Consider the following 22,031-nt stretch of genomic DNA (forward strand, 5'->3'; position numbering starts at 1 on the left):
AGCTGAGCCACTTCTGGCCCCAATCTTGTGCTGGATATAGTGCAGGGCTTCTGGCCTGCCTGTTCCAGTGCAAGATAGGATTGTGCTGTTAGATTAATCAATTAAAGTTTAATAGCAACTTTTATTAATGTGCATGACTGAGACTGAAAGGCATACTGGCATATATGTGCAAGCTTTCTTCTTGTGCCAACCTTAGTGAAAAAGAACATTATTCATGTGATTCAGCACTATAGCTTTTTATTATTATTATTATTATTATTATTATTATTATTATTATTAAGCAACTAAACACAGTAGGTGTTGCCATACAGGATGCACTGTATCAGATTTGGCAAAGAAGAAATATTTTCATGTGATTCTTCAATGCAATGTTTTAACGGCTGACTAAATAAAGATCTCTGAGTGATGGCATTTCATATACAAGCAGTTCAACCATTTCCATTCCACTCTTGCAGGTGACATGGAAAGTTGGGGTAACTCAACCACAGTGACTGAGTTTGTGCTTATGGGCCTCTCCAGAAACCCTCAAGTGCGAGCCGGCTTGTTTGTCATCTTCTTAGTGATGTACCTGATCGCAGTCGCTGGGAATGGCCTCATCGTAGTGCTGATTGTGGTGGATTCCCATCTCCACACCCCCATGTATTTCTTCCTCAGCAACCTCTCCTTCATTGACGTCTGCTATGTCACTACCTCCGTCCCCCAGATGCTTGCACACTGCTTCACAGACCGGCCAACTATTCCCTATGGCAGATGCTTTGGACAAATGAGCATTGCTCTCTTTTTAGCAGTGGCGGAATGTCTTTTGCTGGCTATCATGGCTTACGACCGCTTTGTGGCTATATGCAAACCCTTGCGCTACGGCCTCATCATGAGCCGAAACATGTGCATCCAACTGGCTGTAGGTCTGTGGACCAGCTCCTTCCTCTTGACCATTGTGCCTTTTTTTAGCATGCAGGCCCGTTTGTGTGGGAAGAATGTGGTGAATCATTTTAAGTGTGAGCTCCAGGCAGTGTTGAAGTTGGCCTGCTCTGACACCCGTGCCAGTGGGATTAGCATGCTGATCACCAGTGTCTTCACTTTACTGTTCCCTTTCACCTTCATCCTAGTCACCTATGGGCGCATTGGTTTTGCTGTTCTACGCATCCGCTCAGCCCAGGGCCGGGGTAAAGCCTTATCAACTTGTGGCTCTCATCTGGCTGTGGTGGGGATTTTCTATGGCACAGCCCTAGCCATGTACCTGAGGCCTCAGGCCAAGAGTTTTACTGACAGAGAAAAAGTAGTGGCTATTTTTTATGGAATTGTCACTCCCATGCTCAACCCTGTTATCTACAGCTTAAGGAACAGGGATGTGAAAGGGGCCCTGTAGAGAGCAGTTGGGAGAAAGGTACCAGAATAAACTTAATATGTCAATGGGCAGGGCTAGTCCAAGACTTCCCAGTGCCTCGTCAACGCATCAGTTTCCACCGACACTCCTTCTCTGTCACTCTGTCTGCTGTTACCTGCCTCTGCTGCTTCTCCTCATTCCACTCCCTGGATTTAAAAAAGAAGAGAGGAACAGAGCAGAAATGGAAGTATGGCAGAGACAATAATGGTGGGCTGGTACATTCTTAACATGCTAGCCCACACTCCTACATACTTCCTCTTCCACTTCTTTCTCCTCTTCCTTTTCAAATCCAAGGAATGAGAGGAGGAGGAGAAGGAGGAACAATGGAGGCAGGTGACCACATAGTCTGTAGAAAGGAAAAAGTATGAGCCCTCAGAACCATTTTTGTAGAACAATAACTCTACCTTCTTTGACGCAGGCCTGTAAATACGCCCTTTCTAAATCATGCCTTTATCAGTACTTCTAAAATTACTCTTTCTTCCAGAAGATACTACCAAAATGCTTGTTTTATTTTATCTCAGCTGGATTCCTTTATAATCCCTTTACTCCTCTGCTCCAAAAAAAAAAAAAAACAACACAACCCACTAATGTCTTTTCTTAATTTGACTGCTTGACTTTTAATGCTCCTGTTGCCCATAATTATGTCAATGTTTCCCCTTCTCCATGTTCTTACGTACTTTTTGAAATTCTACTTCTTATTTGTAAATAATTGAAATCTATTGCCCTTGGTGAAGTGGAGTGGTGGAGTGGCGAATTGCAAATGGCAATCCAAAGCACACATTCCTGTTTGCTTCTGGAGCACCACTAGAGATGCTGCAGGGGTGGGAAGAAGGCCCATCAACAATGGTGACTCAGTGGGGTGAGAAAAACCAGTGTGGGGTGGGCAGAATGGGTCAGAATGGGGGAGGGTCATGGGTGTGTTGGAGGTGGGAGAGGGTGGAGCCCACTGCAGGTGACTTGCTTTGGATGCTATCTCCTCTGGGGTGAGCTGATGCACCCCCTTTGTCTCCTCGGATTTCGGCCAACTGGCACAGGTCTGAGGAGACCATGGTGGTCAAGGGGTGAGAGAAAATAATTTCCCTTTCCACTTTCAAGCCTCTTGCTCAGCCCTCCCCCCCCCCCAGAGCAGTTTTGGCAAGGAAAACCACAGGATTGGGCTGCTTGTCCCGAGCACTCTTTAACAGTCACCTGAAAGCTGCAATCTTATGCACATTTACCAAGGAGTAAATTCCATTGAACTCAATGGGACTTACTTATGAGTAGACATGCATAGGATTGTGCTGTACCACACATCTATTTTTCCAGGCTGTCTCTAATGTGCTGTACTGTGCCTCTATTGTTTTTCCTCATCGCATCTTGCTCCTTTGCCTCAGGCATTTCTTTATTTAGACTGTGAACATATGGCCAGGGTTTTCTTATTGTTAAATTTATGTTATATACTGGGGTGGCCAAAGTTGCTTGAAATAATAGTCATATATGATAAATTTCAGATGTTTGAGAGCCACAGTATTTAAGAAGCATTTAAATTCTTAAATGCGTTAACTCACCATGAACATTATGTTTTAATCTGGTGAATTCTCAATTTATATCCAACAAATAATTATAAAGCTTGAAAATTTTTTATTACCACCATGGTTTGGCCACCCATTATATACTGCATTGCACCCTACACTTAAGAAATAATAAAATTATTGTTATTCTACTCCAAAACAAGGGTGAGCATGGTATTTCTGTGTCAGGGTTGACTGGAGGCTTCTGAATCCTGCTGTCCCTGTTCTCTCCAATTTTTCATAGGCCAGCTCAACCTCCCCATCTACAACCCAACCCAAGGAGAAGAAGAGGAGCAGACATGAGGGCCCTCAGGGGAGAGAGAGAGATAAGAGTGGTGGATGAAAACGCTTTGCCCCCAGGAACACCTTGTGTCCTACACTGTCCAACATTACACCATCCTGTATCTCCCAATGGTACTTTCCCATACTAAAGCAAATGCCCAAGGTGGCTTACAAAGCTCCAAAATAAAATGTACAAAGTAGCACAAGGATCTCCAAACCCCGGCCTGGGGGCCAGATGAGGCCCACGACAAGCCTCTGGTCTTCTGCAAGCCTCTGGCTCTCTCAACCCAATGTGACCAGAGCTGTGCTCCAGTTACGTTTGGAGGGTGTTCTGAGGGCCAGGGAGGCCATGCACCTCCCCTCAGAGAGCCTTCTAAAGGCCTGGAAACTGAGGTTTGCTTCTTGTTGGCTTCATGATTGTGTCTATAAGCAAGAAGCACCATCGAATACGCCCCGGCCAGAAACGTTTCCATAGCTACCTTCGCAGGGAAAAACCCCCAGGTCCGGACACCAGTGAACCCCCTGAGTGGGGAGAGCCCTCATTGGCTCCCTCCCCACGCTTGCCAGGTCTCATGACAGGGCAGGCAGGAGACAAAAAAGAGTATTTAGCTGGCAAGATTCATACCTAAGCAAGTGTGGATTGCAATCTATTAAAATGAGGCACATCATTTGATGGCAGTACTTACATAACATTTTGTAATATAAATTTAGGTGCATGTCACATAACACAAAATATAATTTAAATAAATTTGAATATCTTTTCTTCTTTAACTGGATCATAAAACTGGTTATGCTTTTCTTCCTTAAACTGCAAATCCTCTCCTATTCTTTCAAGGAAACTGAGGTTTGCTTCTTGTTGGCCCTTAAAACATCACTTCCTGGTTTTCCTGAAAAACCAGAAGTGACGTTTTTGGGCAGTCTGAAGGCCTTGGCTTTCTGAGGCTTTCTAATGTATTTATTTAAATTTTATATTTAAAATTTGTTTTTTTCTGGCCCTTGACATCATGCCAGATATTTGATGTGGTCCTCTGGCCTGATGTAGCAAAACAATAAGTAAAAACATTAAAACAAAACAAACCCATCATTGAGCCACTGGATGGGGAAAAAATTAAGTCCAGGGAAGCAGTCAAGCCACTGCACTATTACGGCAGTGCAGAGGGCAAACACCTACCCATCAGTCAAATGCCAGACAAAACAGGTATATGTTGAGCCCTCACCAAAAAGCCATGAGGGAGGGAGTTGGTCTTAATTTCCCTGGAAGGGAATTTCACTGCAGAGAAGGCTCACCCCAGCACCACCATCCCTTTTACTTGGGACAGAGGCAGCACTTAAAGGAGAGTCCTCTCAGATGAGCTTAGAGATCGGGCTGGAATGTATGGAAGAAGGCAGTCACTCAGATAGCCTGGACCCAAACCATGAAGGGCCTTAAAGGTCAATACCAGCACCTTGAATTGGGACCAGAAACAGGCAGCCAGTATAGCTGCTGAAGCAGTGAGCCAACAGAGTCAAGCTGTCTGGCCCCTTTAACCACCTGGGCCGCTGCATTCTGCACTACCTGCAGCTTCTTGATCGACCTAAGGGTAGCTCTATGTACAGCGTATTACAGTAGTCCAGCCTCGAAGTCATTAAGGAATGGAGTGCCATGGCCAGGACCGATCAGCTCAAGTACGGTTGCAGTTGGTGCACCAGCCAAAGCAGGACAAATGCACTTGTAGCAGCTGCTGCCACCTGGTTCTCCAGAGAAAGCTGCAAATCCAGAGGCACTTCCACTAGACTGTGCACCCATTCTTGCAGGGGGAGCACAACCCCATTCAGAGTGGATGGATGACTCAGTACCTGCATTGAGGATTTCCTGACCAGGAGGACTTCTCTCTTTTCTGGATTCACTCTCAATCTATTGGCTTTCATCCAGATCCCAACTGCTTCGAAGCAGCACCCTGGACTTTCACAGCCTCCCCAGTGCAAGATGGCAAAGTCAAATAGAGTTGGGTGTCATCAGCATATTGGTGACACCCCACTAGGTCCCCGGATGATCTCCCCCAGGGGTTTCATGTAGATGTATCATTACATTTGTATCTGACTCTTCCTCCAAGAAGCTCAGGGCATCGTAAATGGGCTTATACTATTCACTCCTCACAACAACTCATGCAGTAGCTGAGGCTGTGAGAGGAGAGTAGCATTCTAGCAAAAGGAAGGCAAGCCCACAGAGGCCTTACATGTACATGCATTAAAAAATGAAATCCAGACAGTAACTGGATTTACCAATCACAGTCCTGGTGCATTTCAAGGTGCAGTCACTTTGAGGCTGATCTCTCAAAAAGTTGAAATAACTAGTCCATGTATGAAACTTAAGCCTACCTCTCTAGGGAGATTTATAAAGATGAAACTAAACATCACAAGCCACTAGAGAACCAGGCTTATTTATAAGCCTTTCTTGATTGCAAAGAAACAGAGATGCTCTAGCTGCAGGGAGGCAGGGAAGGGTAGGGTATTCATGTAAATCTAGACATGGGAAAGTTTATCTCCTGAAAAGAGCCACTTGGCTCTTTACAATTCTAGTCACAGCTTTTTTTTTTTTTTTTCCTTTTGAAAGGAACATTAGCTTTTCTTCAGCTTCCCCTACAGTCCCACTCACACAGATTTGCCAAAACATGAATTAGTCTGCTGATCTCAGTGGGAACATTTCCACATCAACTTGGTATGTCACCACAGGACTAACATTCATATCTTCTGCAGGAGCTGTGATCTGCTTTTTGCTCTGGAACTTTTCTTGGTTGGTTCAGGTGAGTTGCTGCAATTTGTCTGTTAATGCAAACGGGCTAAGCAAAGCCAGGAGACTGCAGAATACCAGAGATTCTGGTAGGCTTGGAAGATGCGCTTGTGGCATCTGAACTCTTCTAAAGTCCTGTCAACAAATAGATGAATTGTTTCTTATTGTTATGGAGTTTCCTGGTATGAAATGAAGGAGTCCTTCTCTGTTACTCATTCCTCATAAAACACCCCAGGTTTTTGTCATGAGTCACTGTGCCTAAGAGTCAAACTAGATGTGACTTTACCAGTGCTCCTGAAGTGCTTGCTTTTTTAAAAAAAAATGTAGAAAGCATGTAGAGGGGACCTGACCCAGATTGGGAAAATGGCTTGGGACCACAGGGGGTCTTTCAATCTACAGTATCACCTGCTGGATTTCCAATTTGGATCAGGTATGCCTCCCAACATGCTATTTGCATATTTATGCAGAATGGTAAGGTCTCAATCATCGTGAGGTTCATGGGTAAGGTCTGGGATAAGCTTCCAAAAAATGTTTCAAAAAAATCCCCCTAATCCTGATTTGGATCAAGTCTTTTCGTGTACTATTCACATAAGAAAACGCAAAGTCATCAGAGTTGATGACATGATTAATTATCACAATTATTAAAATGATCACAGCTCATGTAGTCCTGTTATCTTTATTGCTTTAATTATTTAATTCTATTGTTCCATCAGAACCAAAGCTTTGCAAATTAACAAAGGTCTAAAAGGATTTCATGATCTTACAGTTGGACAGGCTGGGAGACAACGGGGGGGGGGGAGAGAAGGAAAGAAAGAGACAGGGGTAAGAAAGGTGAAGGAATGCAGACACAGCAAACAAACTTACAGCCCAGTTCTTTTCCCCACCACCAGTGCCAATGCAGCCACACCAGAAAGGTGCAAGCTGCATCCTATGGTGGTGGTGGGGATTGGACAACCTGAAGGAGGGAAGTAAAAACATTTCAGATTTATCTCCTGGTAGGTGGCCTAGTTGCTAATGGGTCTAAAGTATAGAATACAGAGAATTTCACCACCATCCTTATGTCTATGCTCGGCCCCTTGAAGATTATAAAGGGTTGGGAGAAGGTTGAGAGTGGAGAAATTTATGCTGGCAGTGGAGAGGATCCTTCCAGCCTGAGCATTTTACAAACAGCTGTGGACCATGGGGAACTGAGTGCTGGTGCAGATGCGTGTGTGCTGGCCTGGCATGGGGTATTGGTGGGCATGCTGGCACACTGGGTGCTGGTATACATGTACATTAGTTGAGGCTTTTGGGGGAACAAAATGGGAGAGGTACATGGTGACATGTGCATTTTTTTGCAAATGGTGGATAGGTTTGGGCTGCTCCACTCATTTGAGAGCTACAAGGAATGGAAGTAAAGAAGCAGGAATGTATTCAGCTTTGACTTCTAATAATGTGTTTTCACCTTTTTGCAGCTTTCCTCATGAAGACACCTTAACTTTAAAAAAAAAAAGCATCCTTAAGCTTTTTTTCCTTAAGCAAGAATTTTCCAATTTCTTGCTAGCTCGGTTCCTATGTCTTAATAACACCCTATGGATTTCCACTCCTTAGGGCCTAATCCACTCTAAGTTTCCAGGGCTGATGCAACCTCAATGCAACCCCAAGGTAAGGCTACAACTGGTTGCATCAGCACTGAAAAGTAGGATAGGATTGGGCCCTTAATTCTGCAAGTCAGGCTGTTGTTGAAAACACCAAAACTATGGTCATGCTGCTCACGTATTTTCCTTTCCTGGGCATTGATTTTCATGGACTTCCTCTGAGGCTCCTCAGTGCCCACTTCCTTTCAGAAATATGAAACATATGCAAGACATGTACAAGATGTGCTCTGCCCCAAGAGCTGAGATGTTCTTTGTTTGTTTCACAGAGGACGTAATGGGAAGGATCCTCATGGAGTACTACAATAAGACAGTGGTGACTGAGTTCATCTTGCTTGGAATCTCCAATTATCCTTCGGCTCAGATAGTAATGTGTGTGGTTATCTTTGTATTCTACCTTATAATTTTATTAGGCAATGGACTCATGATTGTTTTAATCACTCTCAGTCCTCCCCTGCACACTCCTATGTATTTCTTTCTCAGCAATCTTTCCATCTTGGACGTGTTCTATACTTCCTGCACTCTTCCACAGATGTTGCTCAACTGCTTCTCCCACCGACCCACTATTTCCTATATTAGGTGTGCAATTCAGATGTATGTCGGCCTCTTTCTTGGCATAACAGAGTGCTTCTTGCTGGCCGTCATGGCTTACGACCGCTTTGCTGCTGTGTGTAGACCCTTGCACTACACTCTCATTATGAGCAAAAAACTCTGTATCCAAATGGTAACCACATGTTGGGCTGCTGCCCTTGTGATAACCCTCATGCCATTACTCATGCAACCCACACAGTTTTGTGGCCACAACACTATCAACCATTTTTTGTGTGAGTTACAGGCATTCCTCAAATTGGCATGCTCCGACACATACCTCAACGAGATTGTCATCATGGTCAACAGCTTTCTAGTCCTCATTGTGCCCTTTTTCTTTATCCTCCTGACATATGGGCGCATCAGCTTGGCAGTGCTGCACCTGCGCTCTGTCAAGGGTCTAAGCAAAGCTTTTTCAACATGTGGCTCCCATCTCATAGTAGTCAGCATCTTTTATGGCTCAGCCATCTCTATGTACTTGCGGCCACAGGGCAAATCCTTCTCTGACTATGACAAAATTGTCACTCTGTTTTATGCAGCAGTGACCCCAATGCTTAACCCTTTAATTTATAGCCTTAGAAATAAAGATGTGAAGGGAGCTTTCTGGAGACTGATTGGGAAGAAAGTACCAGAATGAAGAATGTTTTGTCCACTCTGTTTCTCTGACTGTACATATACCCACCTATCTATGTTCAAACACTTCCCTCTTGCCTTCCTTCTTTCACCTTTTTCATTGCCTATCTATTTATTAATCTTTCTCCATACTGCAAACCTCTCATCCATTCCTTTCAGTGTTTCTAAACAGAGCTACACCAGAATTCTGGTTTTGCAAAATGATATTTACTTACATTATGAACTTCTTCACCAATCAAAAGTTCTCCAAGAGAGTTCAGACAAAGTAGAAGATCCTAGAAAGTCATGCTAACATACACATTTAAACCATACCAATACAACTGCAACACTAAAGGTGACCATTTAGAACTAGTCAAATACTTGAAACAAAATGTTTTTGCCTGGTAGCAGAAAGAGAACAGGGAGGGGGGGGAGTAGCAAGATGAGATTAAGCAGTAGAGAATTCTGGGGTTGGGTGCTATCATGGAAAAGACTCCAACTGAGAATTTGGAGAAGATGGGAATATAGAGCATGGTCTCTCCCTGTGATCTCTGCTTATGATGTTGATGATGATGTTGGCAACCTTCAGTCTCAAAAGACTATGGTATCACGCTCTGAAAGGTGGTTCTGGCACAGCGTCTAGTGTGGCTGAAAAGGCCGATTCGGGAGTGACAATCCCTTCCACACCGGGAGCAAGTGCAGTCTGTCCCTGGTCTGTCTCCCTGGCTACGGGCCTTCCTTCTTTGCCTCTTTGCCTCAGACTATTGGCCAAGTGTCTCTTCAAATTGGGAAAGGCCATGCTGCACAGCCTGCCTCCAAGCGGGCCGCTCAGAGGCCAGGGTTTCCCACTTTTTTGAGGTCCACTCCTAAGGCCTTCATATCCCTCTTGCAGATGTCCTTGTATCGCAGCTGTGGTCTACCTGTAGGGCATTTTCCTTGCACGAGTTCTCCATAGAGGAGATCCTTTGGGATCCGGCCATCATCCATTCTCACAACATGACCAAGCCAATGCAGGCGTCTCTGTTTCAGCAGTGCATACATGCTAGGGATTCCAGCACGTTCCAGGACTGTGTTGTTTGGAACTTTGTTTGTCACCTCCCTGCATTACAATCTCTGCACATGAACTGGAGGTTGTCCATGACTTTGTGTACCTTGGCTCAACGATCTCCGACACTCTTTCTCTCGATACTGAGCTAAACAAACGCATCGGTAAAGCAGCTACCATGTTTTCCAGACTTACAAAGAGAGTCTGGTCCAACAAGAAGCTGACGGAACATACCAAGATCCAGGTCTACAGAGCTTGCGTCCTGAGTACACTTCTGTACTGCAGCGAGTCATGGACTCTTCGCTCACAACAGGAGAGGAAACTGAACGCTTTCCACATGCGCTGCCTCCGACGCATCCTCGGCATTATCTGGCAGGACAAAGATCTCTGCTTAGAGGAAGGAATAAATAGTAAAGTTGTGCTATAAGGTTCCAAGGGCACAGGGAGAATTATTGTGAGGCTCAGGGGAGCATTAATACTGAATGAGAAAAAGTAGACCCTGAAAGGAGGCACTCCATCGACAGAACAAAAAATAACAACATAATCACCTTTCACTACTGCTAGGTAGAAAAAGAGAGGGGGAGGGTTAAAGAGGAATTTGATCAAGGCCTCCACAGCTCTCCTTTACTTTCTTGAAAAAGCAAGCACTGAGAAAATCTTAGAGTCTAACATCCCAATGCTACCTAACTCCCTCCATGCCAATGAAGGTGCCCCAATGGGGCAGGCATCACATGGGGGAGTTTTGAGCCTCTGTGAGGTAAGCTCTCACAGCCCCAATGGGTCTACTTGGACCTGCACCAGCTGTATAGCTGTTGCAAGTCTAAATGAACCCAGTTTGGGGGATCAAGGCTGGAAAGAGGGACAGGATATCAGTGGTGCCACCTTCATGCCCCAGTCTCCTTCTTGTTCCTCCCTCTCCCTGCCCCTTTCCTCCCAAACAGCTTCCCTCCTGCCTCTGGTTTTGACTGCTGGCATTGTGCTGCAGCCAATCATTGCTTGCAGCTTTGTCTGATTGTGGGCGCAATCCAGAGGCACCATAAGGCATGTTTGTGCCTCCTTGGGCGTTGGCAAGGTCGGCGCGCACAGACGCGCCAGCCTGCAGAGACTGACAAAGCCTCCACATCGACTGAGGCACCGAGACTTGCGTCAGTCCAGCTGGGCCGACGCAAGGCTCTGGGGCAGGCAGGGAGGAGGTGAGGAGGAGGCAGCAGGGAGGTGTTTCAAGGCGGGAGGAGGACAAGCAGTGGGCAGCCCCAGGGGTGGGCAGGTTAGAAGCGGAAGGCAGGGCTGGAACCCGACAGTTATCCAGATCCCAACCCCATTCCCAGGGAGTTCAGAGTGGCTTTAAGCCACTCCGCTCTCCTTGGACTTGTGCCGCCTCAGGATATGGCGTAACTGCAAGGAGACCTATAGCAGCCAGGGTGCCTTACACAGAGGTAAGGGGGAAAGTTTCCCCTTACCTCTGGCTGAGCCATTTGGGGCCCCTATCCCATCTGGATACAGCACAAGCCTCTTGGCTTGCCCATTCCAGCGCAGGATAGGATTGCACCCCATGTCACCTTTTATGACAGCCATGAAAGACCTTATGCCGCCAGAAAGTTAGGCCCTGTTAGGACTGGGTTGTAAATCTTATAATTCAATTATGATTAATGTAACTAAAGACCAAAGGAACATTCTTATGACAGCACCCTTCTAGGTTGAAATTGTTTTGGTGCAGTGGATACCCAAGAGTCATTTTTTTTGCCCACAGGCAAGACTTTGGAATGATATGGCTTCCCAAGTTACAAACAAGTTACCGACGTCTGAGTTATGCATGGCTATGTTGACACTTTTGTCCAGGCATAGTCCATCCTTGGGTGGGGCTTTCATGCAGGCGAGATAGATCTGGGCCAGCAAAAACCGAATATTTCAACTTTAGTATGTTCTGACTTAAATACAACCCCCTGGAACCTAACCTAACTTAGAGGACTTTGCATTCTTGAACTTGGTTGAAACTCACAGCATCCAATGTAGATCTGCCATAACTGTTCGTGCCTTCCACCCACTGTCTGGGCTCTCCCCACCCCAAAACACCTCCCTCCTGCTTTCCCCACACTCCCCTCAGACTCCTGCGCCAGCTGAGTTCAGCTGGCATGGGCTTACCTGTTAGGCTGACTGACATTTTCCTCCCAAGTTGGTGCATGTCTGTGCGCTGACCTCCCTCCTCCAGAGGTGGCACAAAAGTGCTTTATGGCCGGTCCAAATTATTCTGTCTCCCTTCTAATGCCCACTTACTGGCTGATTAACACCTCCCCTTCTCCAAACATGGCAGCTGCGGTGTGCAAAGAACACCCTTATCAATCTGAGAGCAATTAACAGGATTTATTGCTATACAGACACCCCCTGGTAATTCCTCTTGTCCAGAGGCTTTCCCTTCCCCCAAACTTAGCTTAGGAGGTGAGAGTCCAAAGCATCTAGTGCAAGTTCACAGCAGCTTCAAAGCACAGCCCAATAGAATCTTCCCAGTCCAGTAGCAATCCAGCAGTTTGGCAATGAACCGGCAGTGTCCCCGCATCTGTCCATGGACGTGTCCACCACAGATCTGTCAAGCAGAGTCCCAGCATCCCCCTCTGTTCCCCTTATGCTCCTTCTGGGGCTGCTTTTTATTCCTGCAAGCCCCATTATCCTACTGAGGAGCCACCTCTTCAGTCCATGACCATCAAAGTCTCCATTGGCCTTAATTAATTACAGCGGTGGACTGCAGCCTCTATGACTCCAGCCACTAGCCCTGCCCTTCCCAGAGGTCAGAACACGGGAATCGCTGTCAACACCACATCATCTGCCAGTGTTCTGCCAAATCCCGATCCACTGGGCCTCATGCCCACTTAAGGCTCATTAGTTTCCCTTGTGAAACTCACCAGTGCAGCAAGCAAAAGTCAGAGTCAAGTCCCAGTCCACAGATTCCAAGCCAGTCAGTCCAATCAGTTAAAGTTGCCAAATCAGAGTCCAGAGCCAATAAGCTGAGTTACAGTCCAAGGTCAGGTTCCAGGTAAGTCAGTCAAATCAGTCAGGGTATCCAAGTCAAAGTCAATATGTCAAGTCACAGTCCAAGGTACAATTCCAAAGTTAGTCAGTCTCCTCTCCAACCTGCACTCCTTCTACAACCCAACCCCCTAGTTCCTCCAGGTGCTGTTTATATGCTCCCAGGTTCACTTTAGCCTCTAGTGGCTGCAGCTGTGAAGCACCCCTCCAGCTACCATCTGGGCTTTAACCCTGCATTTACTTAGAGCAAGGGGCGCTGTGGACACCACACCCTATCTCCTCGGTAATATCTTCCACAATTCCAATACAGCCAGTGACCTTCTGATCTTCCATTACAGCAAGGGGCTTGTGTCGGCCCAGGTCGCACTCTGGATTGTGTCCTAAATGTGTTTGGCCACAATCCTAACCCACTTTCCAGCACTGACTTAAGGGCAATGCAACTCCAAGGTAAGGGAACGAACATTGTGCTACCTTGAGGAGGCCTCCATGACTGGCCCCCAACTGCAGGATGCAGCACATGCCCCACTGGCACAACTATGTGCCCTTTGTTTTACAAGGAAGCCTATTATATTGTATCTGTGAAATTACCGGTGTAACCCAACTCAGACTGATGAACATGCATAGGGAGGAATACATTTTAACTGTGCAAAAGCCACAAGGCATTGCGTCTCTTCTGTTCCTTATTTGCATATTTACAGATAGGGCATAAGTGGAGGCAAATGGAAGTCAATCATACAAGGCAGTGATTTTCAACCTTTTTCATCTCATGGCACACTGACAAGGCACTAAAATGGTCAAGGCACACCACCAGGTTTTTGACAATTGACAAGGCACATCATGCTGCCAGTGGGGGCTCACATCTCCCATTGGCCCTATTAATAAATGACCTTCCACCAAATTCCTGTGGCACACCTGTGGACCACTCACGGCACACCAGTGTGCCACAGCACAGTGGTTGAAAATGGCTGATACAAGATAACAAATCTTCTACCCCACATCAGATCTATAAAGAGAGACCTTGCAACTTCAAGATGTCTTCCAGTGTTGGGAACTCAACTCAGGTGACTCAGACTCGGGTCGCAAAAATGCATGATCTTGGGTGACTCGACTCGTGAGTTACGCGCGTGAAAGACTGTAAGAGTGAGTCGAGTCAGGACCCCGCTGACTCCTCACTTGTCCCCACACATGCTGACTCAAGTCTGCCTGTGTCTCTGGGGGTTCTTGCTTACTGTTTTCGTGGCGTGGAAAACCTTGTGAGGCCAGCATTCCAACGGAGCGAGCAGCAGGGAGGTCCAGTTGTGAGCGAGGAAAGCATTAATGTTGCAATGAATGGGGGGAGGCAGGACTGGGCTGTCTCTTTCCTGTCTCTGATAGGAAGGAAGTAATGGATGATCATTGAACAAAGGATGAGCATTCCAATATTTTCATTGACTGAGAGAGAGCAAGAGGCAGAGTCCAAAGGAGTTCTTGCATTATGATTGGCTGGAGGGGGAAAAAGGAGGTAGGGAAGCAGGTGGGAGGCGGATCATAGCAATCACGAACCTCATGGCTTCTATGGACTTGTTATTTGGGAGGGGGAAGCCTCATTGAATGACTGGCTACAGTGGGACTATTTCTGAGTAGGGCTGCAAAGGTTTGGGTTGTCCTGGTAAGCCTTCCGGCTGCTGCACATGACCTTCCTCCCTCTTGTCGCTTCTGTCCTGGGCCGGCTATCTCGCACTTCCTCCCACCCTGTTTCGAGATGGGTGGGAACATCAGGGGAATGAGTAAAGAGAACTCCGACACACACACACCCCTCGGCAGCAGCCCTGTTTTTTCTGTAGCAGGCTTTTTAAAGGGGGAAGCAACTTAACTCAAGTTCTTTAGAGTCACTAAAGGGTGACTTAGCGACTCGGAAAGTGCCATCATTATGACTCTTTTTTGAGTCGAGAAGCGGGGAGTGGTGACTTGATTTGAGTCAAGTCCCGCTAGACTTACCCATCCCTGGTGCCTTCAGCCAACTTTCTCTGATCTTTATTTCTGACCCTGCATTTTCCAAACTGCAATTTCCTTTCTCGCATACTGACCTGCCTCTTTCCTGCAGCTTGAGGGGTGACCTTGAACCAATACTGATGACTATCTCCTAATCCAGGGGTGCCTAACTCATGGCACATATTTCACTAGTGGCATGCAGACACTTTTGAAATGACACATGCCACCATTCCAACTGAGGCAAGATGAAGCCCAGATTTCTGGCTGTTTAGCAGAGGGGGGCAGGATTTGGAGCAAGGGCAAGGGAACAACCCCATCTGTGATCAGAAGGACTGAACACAGCAAAGGCAGGGAAAAGAGACACACAAGAGTGATGCATCAAGTTCTATCCCCTGGCTAAAGTTTGTGCCATGGTTTTGCTTTGCAAGGAATAGTCAGTGCAGCAGTACTCAAAGTATAGTATTATAGACCCAGAGAGTTGCTCAGAAATAGATTTTTTTAAAAAAAAAAAACGTTCAGTGGGGGATGGTGGCGGTTGCCTCTAAGTGTTTTGGCAGTGGGGTGGCAGCTGATTAGGAAGCTGCCAAAACACTTAAGAGACATATACCCTTTTACCAAAAGGTTTTCTTTCAACCCATTTCCAAACAACTCTTCAAAGCTACAATGCTGCCCTTTGAGTCCTGCTGCATCGACCGTAGCCACCTCTTAGTGTTTGCTTCCCAATTGGGAAGCCACAGAAACACTAAAGAGGCAGCTAGCAACTTGGTTGGCCTCACCTGGCACCCCTTCATGTGATGCTCTAGTGTGGTACCCGGGGCATACCCTCTCCCGTATGCTACACCACTGCTGCCAGTCAGTGTAGACAACACTTAGCTGGAAAGACTAAAGTTGGAATCCTAACTTGCGCTAGAGCAGGCAGGCCGGTGGGCCTGTGTTGCATCCAGTACAAGTTTGGGGCCAGAATCAGCGCAACCCAAGGCAAGGGGAAAACTCTCCCCTAACCCCGTGTCATGCTGCACGTGACACGGGGTAACATACACGGGGTAACGTGACAATATACCCAATGGGTATATTCAGATCTGAGCCACCTCAGGAGGTGGCACAAATCCAAGTAGACAGGTCGATGCCACTCCACATAACTGCCAGATCCTGACCCCATCTCCCACTACCTGCCTGCCCACCCCTGGTAACGCCCACCCACCCCTGGGAATGCCTGCCCTCCCCTGTCCCAAAATGCCTCCTCCTTGCCTCCTCCCTGCCGTCCCCATGCTCCCTGACCCTTGCATTGATGAAGCTTGGCTGACACAACTTACCTTCCCTCTGGGGCCCACTGCAGTGCAGGGAGGCTGGTGCGCATCCATGAACCGGTCTATATCCCCTCGGAGTGGCACAAACATGCCTTACGACACGTTAGTGACACCCCCAGGTTGGCACGAATGACTTCTGCCAGCCTCACCTGGGGATTAGGATTGCTCTGCACTTCTCTGACTCAGGCCCAGACAACTACCAATCCTTTGGAAAAATTCAAAGGTGGGGCATTTGTTGCATTGTGAATCTCCCACTGGATGTACTATCATCCATGTTGGTAATGACGCCTATTAGCATTGCATTCGTCTCAAGGTGACTTTGGATTCATGTCACAGCTTTGGTTCAACAGGAAAAACTCTTCCTGGGTCCCGAAAGGCCAAACTTTGAGACTGGTATATATGTCAACAAAGGTCTTCTGGCAGCCTGCTCTCAGCCACTGTTCAGCCGAACCCTCGAGAGCCTTGCAGAGATGAAGCCAAACATCCAGAAGCCCCAAAGGGAGTTGAGCTGTGCTGAAAAGTCAATCTGGATTGTGCAGTACTGGCAGATGAACACCAGCTACAGGGATGCAGGTGGGACATTCATTCATTAAAATAGCCTAAGAGGAGGAAGATCTCCTGAATGGAAGCCACTAGCATCTATGCTCCCATTTTGAGAGATTCTATTTTTCCATATTTCTTTAACCCACATACACCCTCATGTAGTTTTGCTGAAGCCTGAGTGATTTCTGATTGACATTGGCAGGTTATCCCAAAGTTCCTTTCTAAGGAAGATCTGGTGATCGAGATAATATCTGTACTCTTCTAGAAGATTACAGATAATCCTACATGGCACCACAAAGTTGACGTTTATGGTGGTACAGGTTTTTGTGAGCTAGGTTCCACTTAGTCTGATGCCTCTGGTGAAGTGGAGTCTACTCCACTAAAGTTCATCTGACAACATGTTCACTGCAGGACTCTGTTATTTTTGCTGAAAGAGGTTAATACCAATCCATTTCTGGAATTTGTCATTTTTAGACGGTATAAAGTTCCATGGTCCCTTAAAAGCTAATGGGTTTTTTTTAAGATGACATGAACTTTTGTATGCTAGATTTGGAGTTTAGATAATTGACTGTATGAAGTGAAGTGGTGGTCAGCCTTTCAGGTTGGTCAGAATTAAGGTTCTTATAGTTTAAATTAACCTTCCTCATAATTACACTTCGCACACCCTGAAGGAAAACTGTTTCCTTTGAAGCTAGGTATCTCCACCACATTTCCCCCCCCCCCACTCTGAGGGAAGATGCTTATGGTATCCCACAGTTGTCATTTATGAGGGCGCATCAGAAAAAATGCCACAGCAATGTATAAACCTGTCCCTGACAGTTTGCTAAATCTGAAGGAAATATTGGAGCTCCTCCTCAAACAAAATCTGAAAGGAATTTTTAGTGAAGTAAAAATGTGTTGATAAGATTGTCAGTTTTGATCTTATGTTTGTTTTGATAAGATTGTCATAAGATTTTGATAAATCAAAATACAAACGAAATCAGAGGTTCCTCCTCAAACAAAATACTTGAGAAATTTCAGGGAACCAACATTTATCATGGGGGGCTTCATATTTCCCAACATTCCATTCTCCCCTTGTTTAATTACTATGCATGTTTATTCTGTTTTTTGTTAATTTATAAAGTGCCTTAAAAGCTAAGTCACAGAGAGAAGATCAAGTATACTTTCTCCCCATGAACCAACTATTTTGGAATAGGTATACTTATACTGAATACAACAGAAGAAAGACTCTGACCTGAACTACACATGAATGAGATGGGAATTATGTTCTGGAGTACTGAGGTGGTAGAATGGACTTTGCTACTTTGAGCTGTGGGTAGAGGTTCACATTTACTGAATGGATAGACTCCCGCCAAGGAAAAAAGTAGGATAAGCAATCCTCTCTAACATATTAGTTGTTCATTTTCTCAAGCTTGCACAGAGATCCCCCCCCCCCAAGAAAGAATGTTCAAATCTGACATTAGTGAAGCGGTAGAGTCCTCTCTACCACTTCATTCTGTTGTACAAGTTGAACAGGTCTGCAATTCTGCACCAAGGTATTAATGTTGGTTTCCTTTTCTAATTCACAGAGAAAATGCGTACGTTATCATGGGCGAAAACAGCACACTGGTGACGGAGTTCATCTTGCTTGGACTATCTGCTTATCCCAGGGCCCAGGCAGTGATGTTTGGGGTGCTATTAGTAGTCTATCTTGGAACGCTCCTAGGCAATGGACTCATGATTGTTTTGATCATCACCAACCCTCTCCTGCATTCTCCTATGTATTTCTTTCTCAGCAACCTTTCTATCTTGGACATGCTCTATACCACCTCCAGTGTTCCGCAGATCATGGTTAACTGCTTCTCACACCGACCCACCATTTCCTTTGTAGGTTGTGTCATTCAGATGTACGTTAGTCTCTTCCTTGGAGTAGCAGAGTGTTTCTTGCTGGCTGTCATGGCATATGACCGCTTTGCTGCCATATGCAGCCCCTTGCATTACACTCTCATCATGAGCAAGAGACAATGTGTCCAACTGGCAGCCACATCTTGGGCTTTTGCCTTGCTAATGACCCTTATTGCGGTCGTGCTTCAGCCAAAGCATTTTTGTGGCCATAATATCATCAACCATTTCACGTGTGAGCTGCGTGTTTTTCTGAAAGTGGCCTGCTCTGACACAAGCCTCAATGACATCTTAATGGTAGCCAACAGCTTTTTTGTCCTTATTATCCCCTTCTGCTTCATCTTGGTGACTTATGGGCGTATTGTTCTAGCCGTAATGCGCATCCGCTCAGGCAAAGGGTGGAGCAAGGCCTTGTCCACTTGTGGTTCCCATGTGATTGTAGTCACTGTCTTCTACGGTTCAGCCATGTCCATGTACTTGCGTCCAGAGGGCAAAGTTTCCTTGGACCGTGACAAAATCATTGCCCTGTTCTATGGTGTAGTGGCCCCTATGCTCAATCCCCTGATTTACAGCCTGAGAAACAAGGATGTGAAGGAAGCCTTTTGGAGACTGCTTGGAAGGAAAGTACCTCAATGAAGAGTATCTTTTTCTGCCTATCTATGTGAATCTTGTTCTTTCAGATTTCACATTTGTTTGGCACCAACCACATGGACGTTTCTGTTCAAGGGACATAGGTTCCACCCTCCCCAGAAGGGTTGTGTTTGGTTGATTGGTGAGATGTCCTGGTAATAGCTCTGCTAACAAGGTTGCTGCTTGGTAAGAGCAGCTCTGCAACTTGGTAAGATTGTGCTGCTGCTTCCACCATCATGACTTGCATTAATAGATGTAAATAAAGCAAATACTGGAAAAGTGCCATAATTTCCCAGTTATTTCTCCCACAATGAAAACCAATCCAGGTATAATATTGCTACCCCTGGAACATCTCTCTGATTAGGAAAGTGGGGAATGTCCAACCAGTGGTGGACCTCCCATTAAGAACGATGGGGCAAATGCCCCAGGAACAAGTCTTTAGGACCCCATGGAAGCCCCTCTGATGTTCCTGACAAGGTCAGAAACTGTGCTTTCCGTTTTCCTTGGGGAAGCTTCAGGAAGCTTCCCCGGCATAGCTTGTGGTCACGCAAGGCTCCGTGAGCCTCAGGTGAATGGGGGGAGTGGATTTGCGCACGGGAGGGGCAGCAGCATCCCGTGAGGGGGTCGCAATCTTGAACCTTTGCCCCAGGGTGTGGGGCTAGGGAAGTCTGCCACTGTGTTCAACAGTGTCTTCCATGCTCTGGCCTTAAAAGTATTGATGCAATTTGACACTAAGAGTAGGGGATAACTATATTTGGTTGACTGAGAGAAATCAATTTTGTGAGCCACTGTGAGCATCTTTGAAAAATAAACATCACAATGTATTAAAAAAAATTAATAATAAAATGTTGTGTCCCTTGATTAATGGGTGCAAACTTTAAGCAGAAGGGCTGTGTTGTTTATTCAGACTGTTGTTATGGAGACTGTTGTGGTTCTGGTGTTCTCTTACAAGGAAAAAAGGGAAAATATTATAGATTACTTTTCCAGTAAACAAGTCAAGGTAACTTCTACCTGTTAACTTGCACTTCCTTCAGTACTACAAAAAGTTATCCATTTTCAGGGTTTACGTTTATGTAATGTAATATAATCTATTAACCAGTTAAATGGCAGGTGATTATTCAGCTACATTTCTTGAATCACTTGACAGCTTTAAAATTAGGACTAGTATTTGATTTGTGTCCTAAGAGGAAGAATCCGTGGAGTTTAAGGACCAGTTATTAGTAGTTCTGTTGAGGCAGCAGTGAATCTCTGTAGCTTCCACCCCAGAGGGACATATGAAAAACTAGTTAGTGGCTGAAAAATCAAGAGGGAATGAAGCTGCTTTAGAAGGACATTTATTGTGATATTTTGAGATGTATATACACAATCCCTGTATGGATGGAAGGAACCAAAAGGTTTTAACATTAATTGGAAAGAAGGGTCTTTTCGGAGTCTTGTCTAGGATGGCACATTGGTTTTTTCCCCCAGTTCTCCACCATCCAGTATGTTCATTTGCCTGCTCATGTTGAGGGATGACAGGGATGACCACATATCCCAGTTAACCTGGGACAGTCTCAGTTTGCGGGGAAAGGTCCCAGTGTCCAAAGAGTTTCCCCCCAAAGTTTCATCCATCCCAATTTTCACTGACCCGCCTCCAGTCCTGCCACCCTAACCTATACCAATTCTGCCTCCTCCCCTGGCGCCTGCTGTAGCCTCCAGCAGTGGCACCGGCTTTGTTTCTGTCTCTCTGCCCTCCTACTTGTCCTGGAGGCTGAGCCTGTATGAGACTCGTGCCAGAGCAGAGGGCAAGAAGTTCAAGTCACAGAAAGAGGTAAGGTGACCGCAAGACTTGGCCTCAGGAGGACTGCTGCTTTGCTGGGGGTGAGGGACCAAAATTGCTGCAAAACCGGAGTATTGGAGGAAAGGTTGATTATCAGGTCCCCAACATAAATTATCCTAAATGTTAGATTTGTTAAAAATAATTGTTTTCCTTTTGTCCCTCTCTTTGCTTTTTTTAGGGTCTTCATAAAATGAATAGCGCTGCCCCTCAAAATAGGAAAGCATAACACTTTTTTATTGAGGGGTTAGAATAAAATGGACATTGTTTAACCCCCCCTCCACACACACACACACACACACACACACACACACCCCAGCAGAAAAGCAGGAGAGTATTGATCTTGCTATGCTTTGTGTTCAAGGTTTGATTTTGAAACTCTGGCCAGTGGTAACTGTACAATGACAGACATCAACAAACCCACAGGATCAAATTGGGATTTGGTGTCTTTTACCAACTTCAACATAGAGATTGCACCACCAGCGTTGGTTTCCTCAAGAGGTTCTCTATCCCACGTCTCCTCCCCATGGATGTTCTTGTGAATGTACACGCATCCTGAGATTGAAGCAAGAAAACTTAGAAAAGCTTATAAAATGCTTATAAAATGTTTGAAAATACCCCTTTGATAGAATTCAGCATTCATTTGATGGTATAGAAATTTAGTAGTACCAAACATGATAAGCTTCATATCATGAAGCTCTTCCTATCACTTGGGCATGGCTGGTTATTACGCAAAGTACCCAAGAGGGGTAACATGAAAAAGAAAATCTCGCTATCCCACACATAGACACATAAAAATTTTGAAAATAATTTCTCTTCAAATGGAGCTATAGGAAAAACATTTGCAAGACTCTGATTAAAATGTATAGGGTCATAATAAGCCAGTATCAGCCTTGGTGTGCTAGTTATAGCCCAATTCTAAGCAACTTTCCAGCACTGATGCAACCATGACAATAGGGTGCATGCTGCATTATGTGGTGGTGAGGGGCAATCATGG

At 45.7% G+C, this 22,031-nt stretch overlaps 3 protein-coding genes across 3 annotated transcripts; all 3 read left to right on the forward strand.

The window, feature by feature from the left end:
- The first annotated feature begins 460 nt into the window (after window positions 1–460).
- LOC136641936 (olfactory receptor 13H1-like) lies at window positions 461–1,366 on the forward strand. The gene has a single exon (XM_066618049.1). It carries the CDS (start codon window positions 461–463, stop codon window positions 1,364–1,366), a length of 906 nt encoding a protein of 301 aa, XP_066474146.1.
- Window positions 1,367–7,897: 6,531 nt separating this feature from the next.
- Window positions 7,898–8,845, forward strand: LOC136638750 (olfactory receptor 13H1-like). Its single transcript, XM_066612780.1, has one exon. It carries the CDS (start codon window positions 7,898–7,900, stop codon window positions 8,843–8,845), a length of 948 nt encoding a protein of 315 aa, XP_066468877.1.
- Window positions 8,846–18,294: 9,449 nt separating this feature from the next.
- LOC136638751 (olfactory receptor 13H1-like) lies at window positions 18,295–19,224 on the forward strand. The gene has a single exon (XM_066612781.1). The coding sequence runs from the start codon at window positions 18,295–18,297 to the stop codon at window positions 19,222–19,224; it is 930 nt and encodes a 309-aa protein (XP_066468878.1).
- The last annotated feature ends 2,807 nt before the right edge of the window (window positions 19,225–22,031 follow it).

The sequence above is a fragment of the Tiliqua scincoides genome, chromosome 2 (assembly GCF_035046505.1).
Source record: "Tiliqua scincoides isolate rTilSci1 chromosome 2, rTilSci1.hap2, whole genome shotgun sequence".
Taxonomy (NCBI): Eukaryota; Metazoa; Chordata; class Lepidosauria; order Squamata; family Scincidae; genus Tiliqua; species Tiliqua scincoides.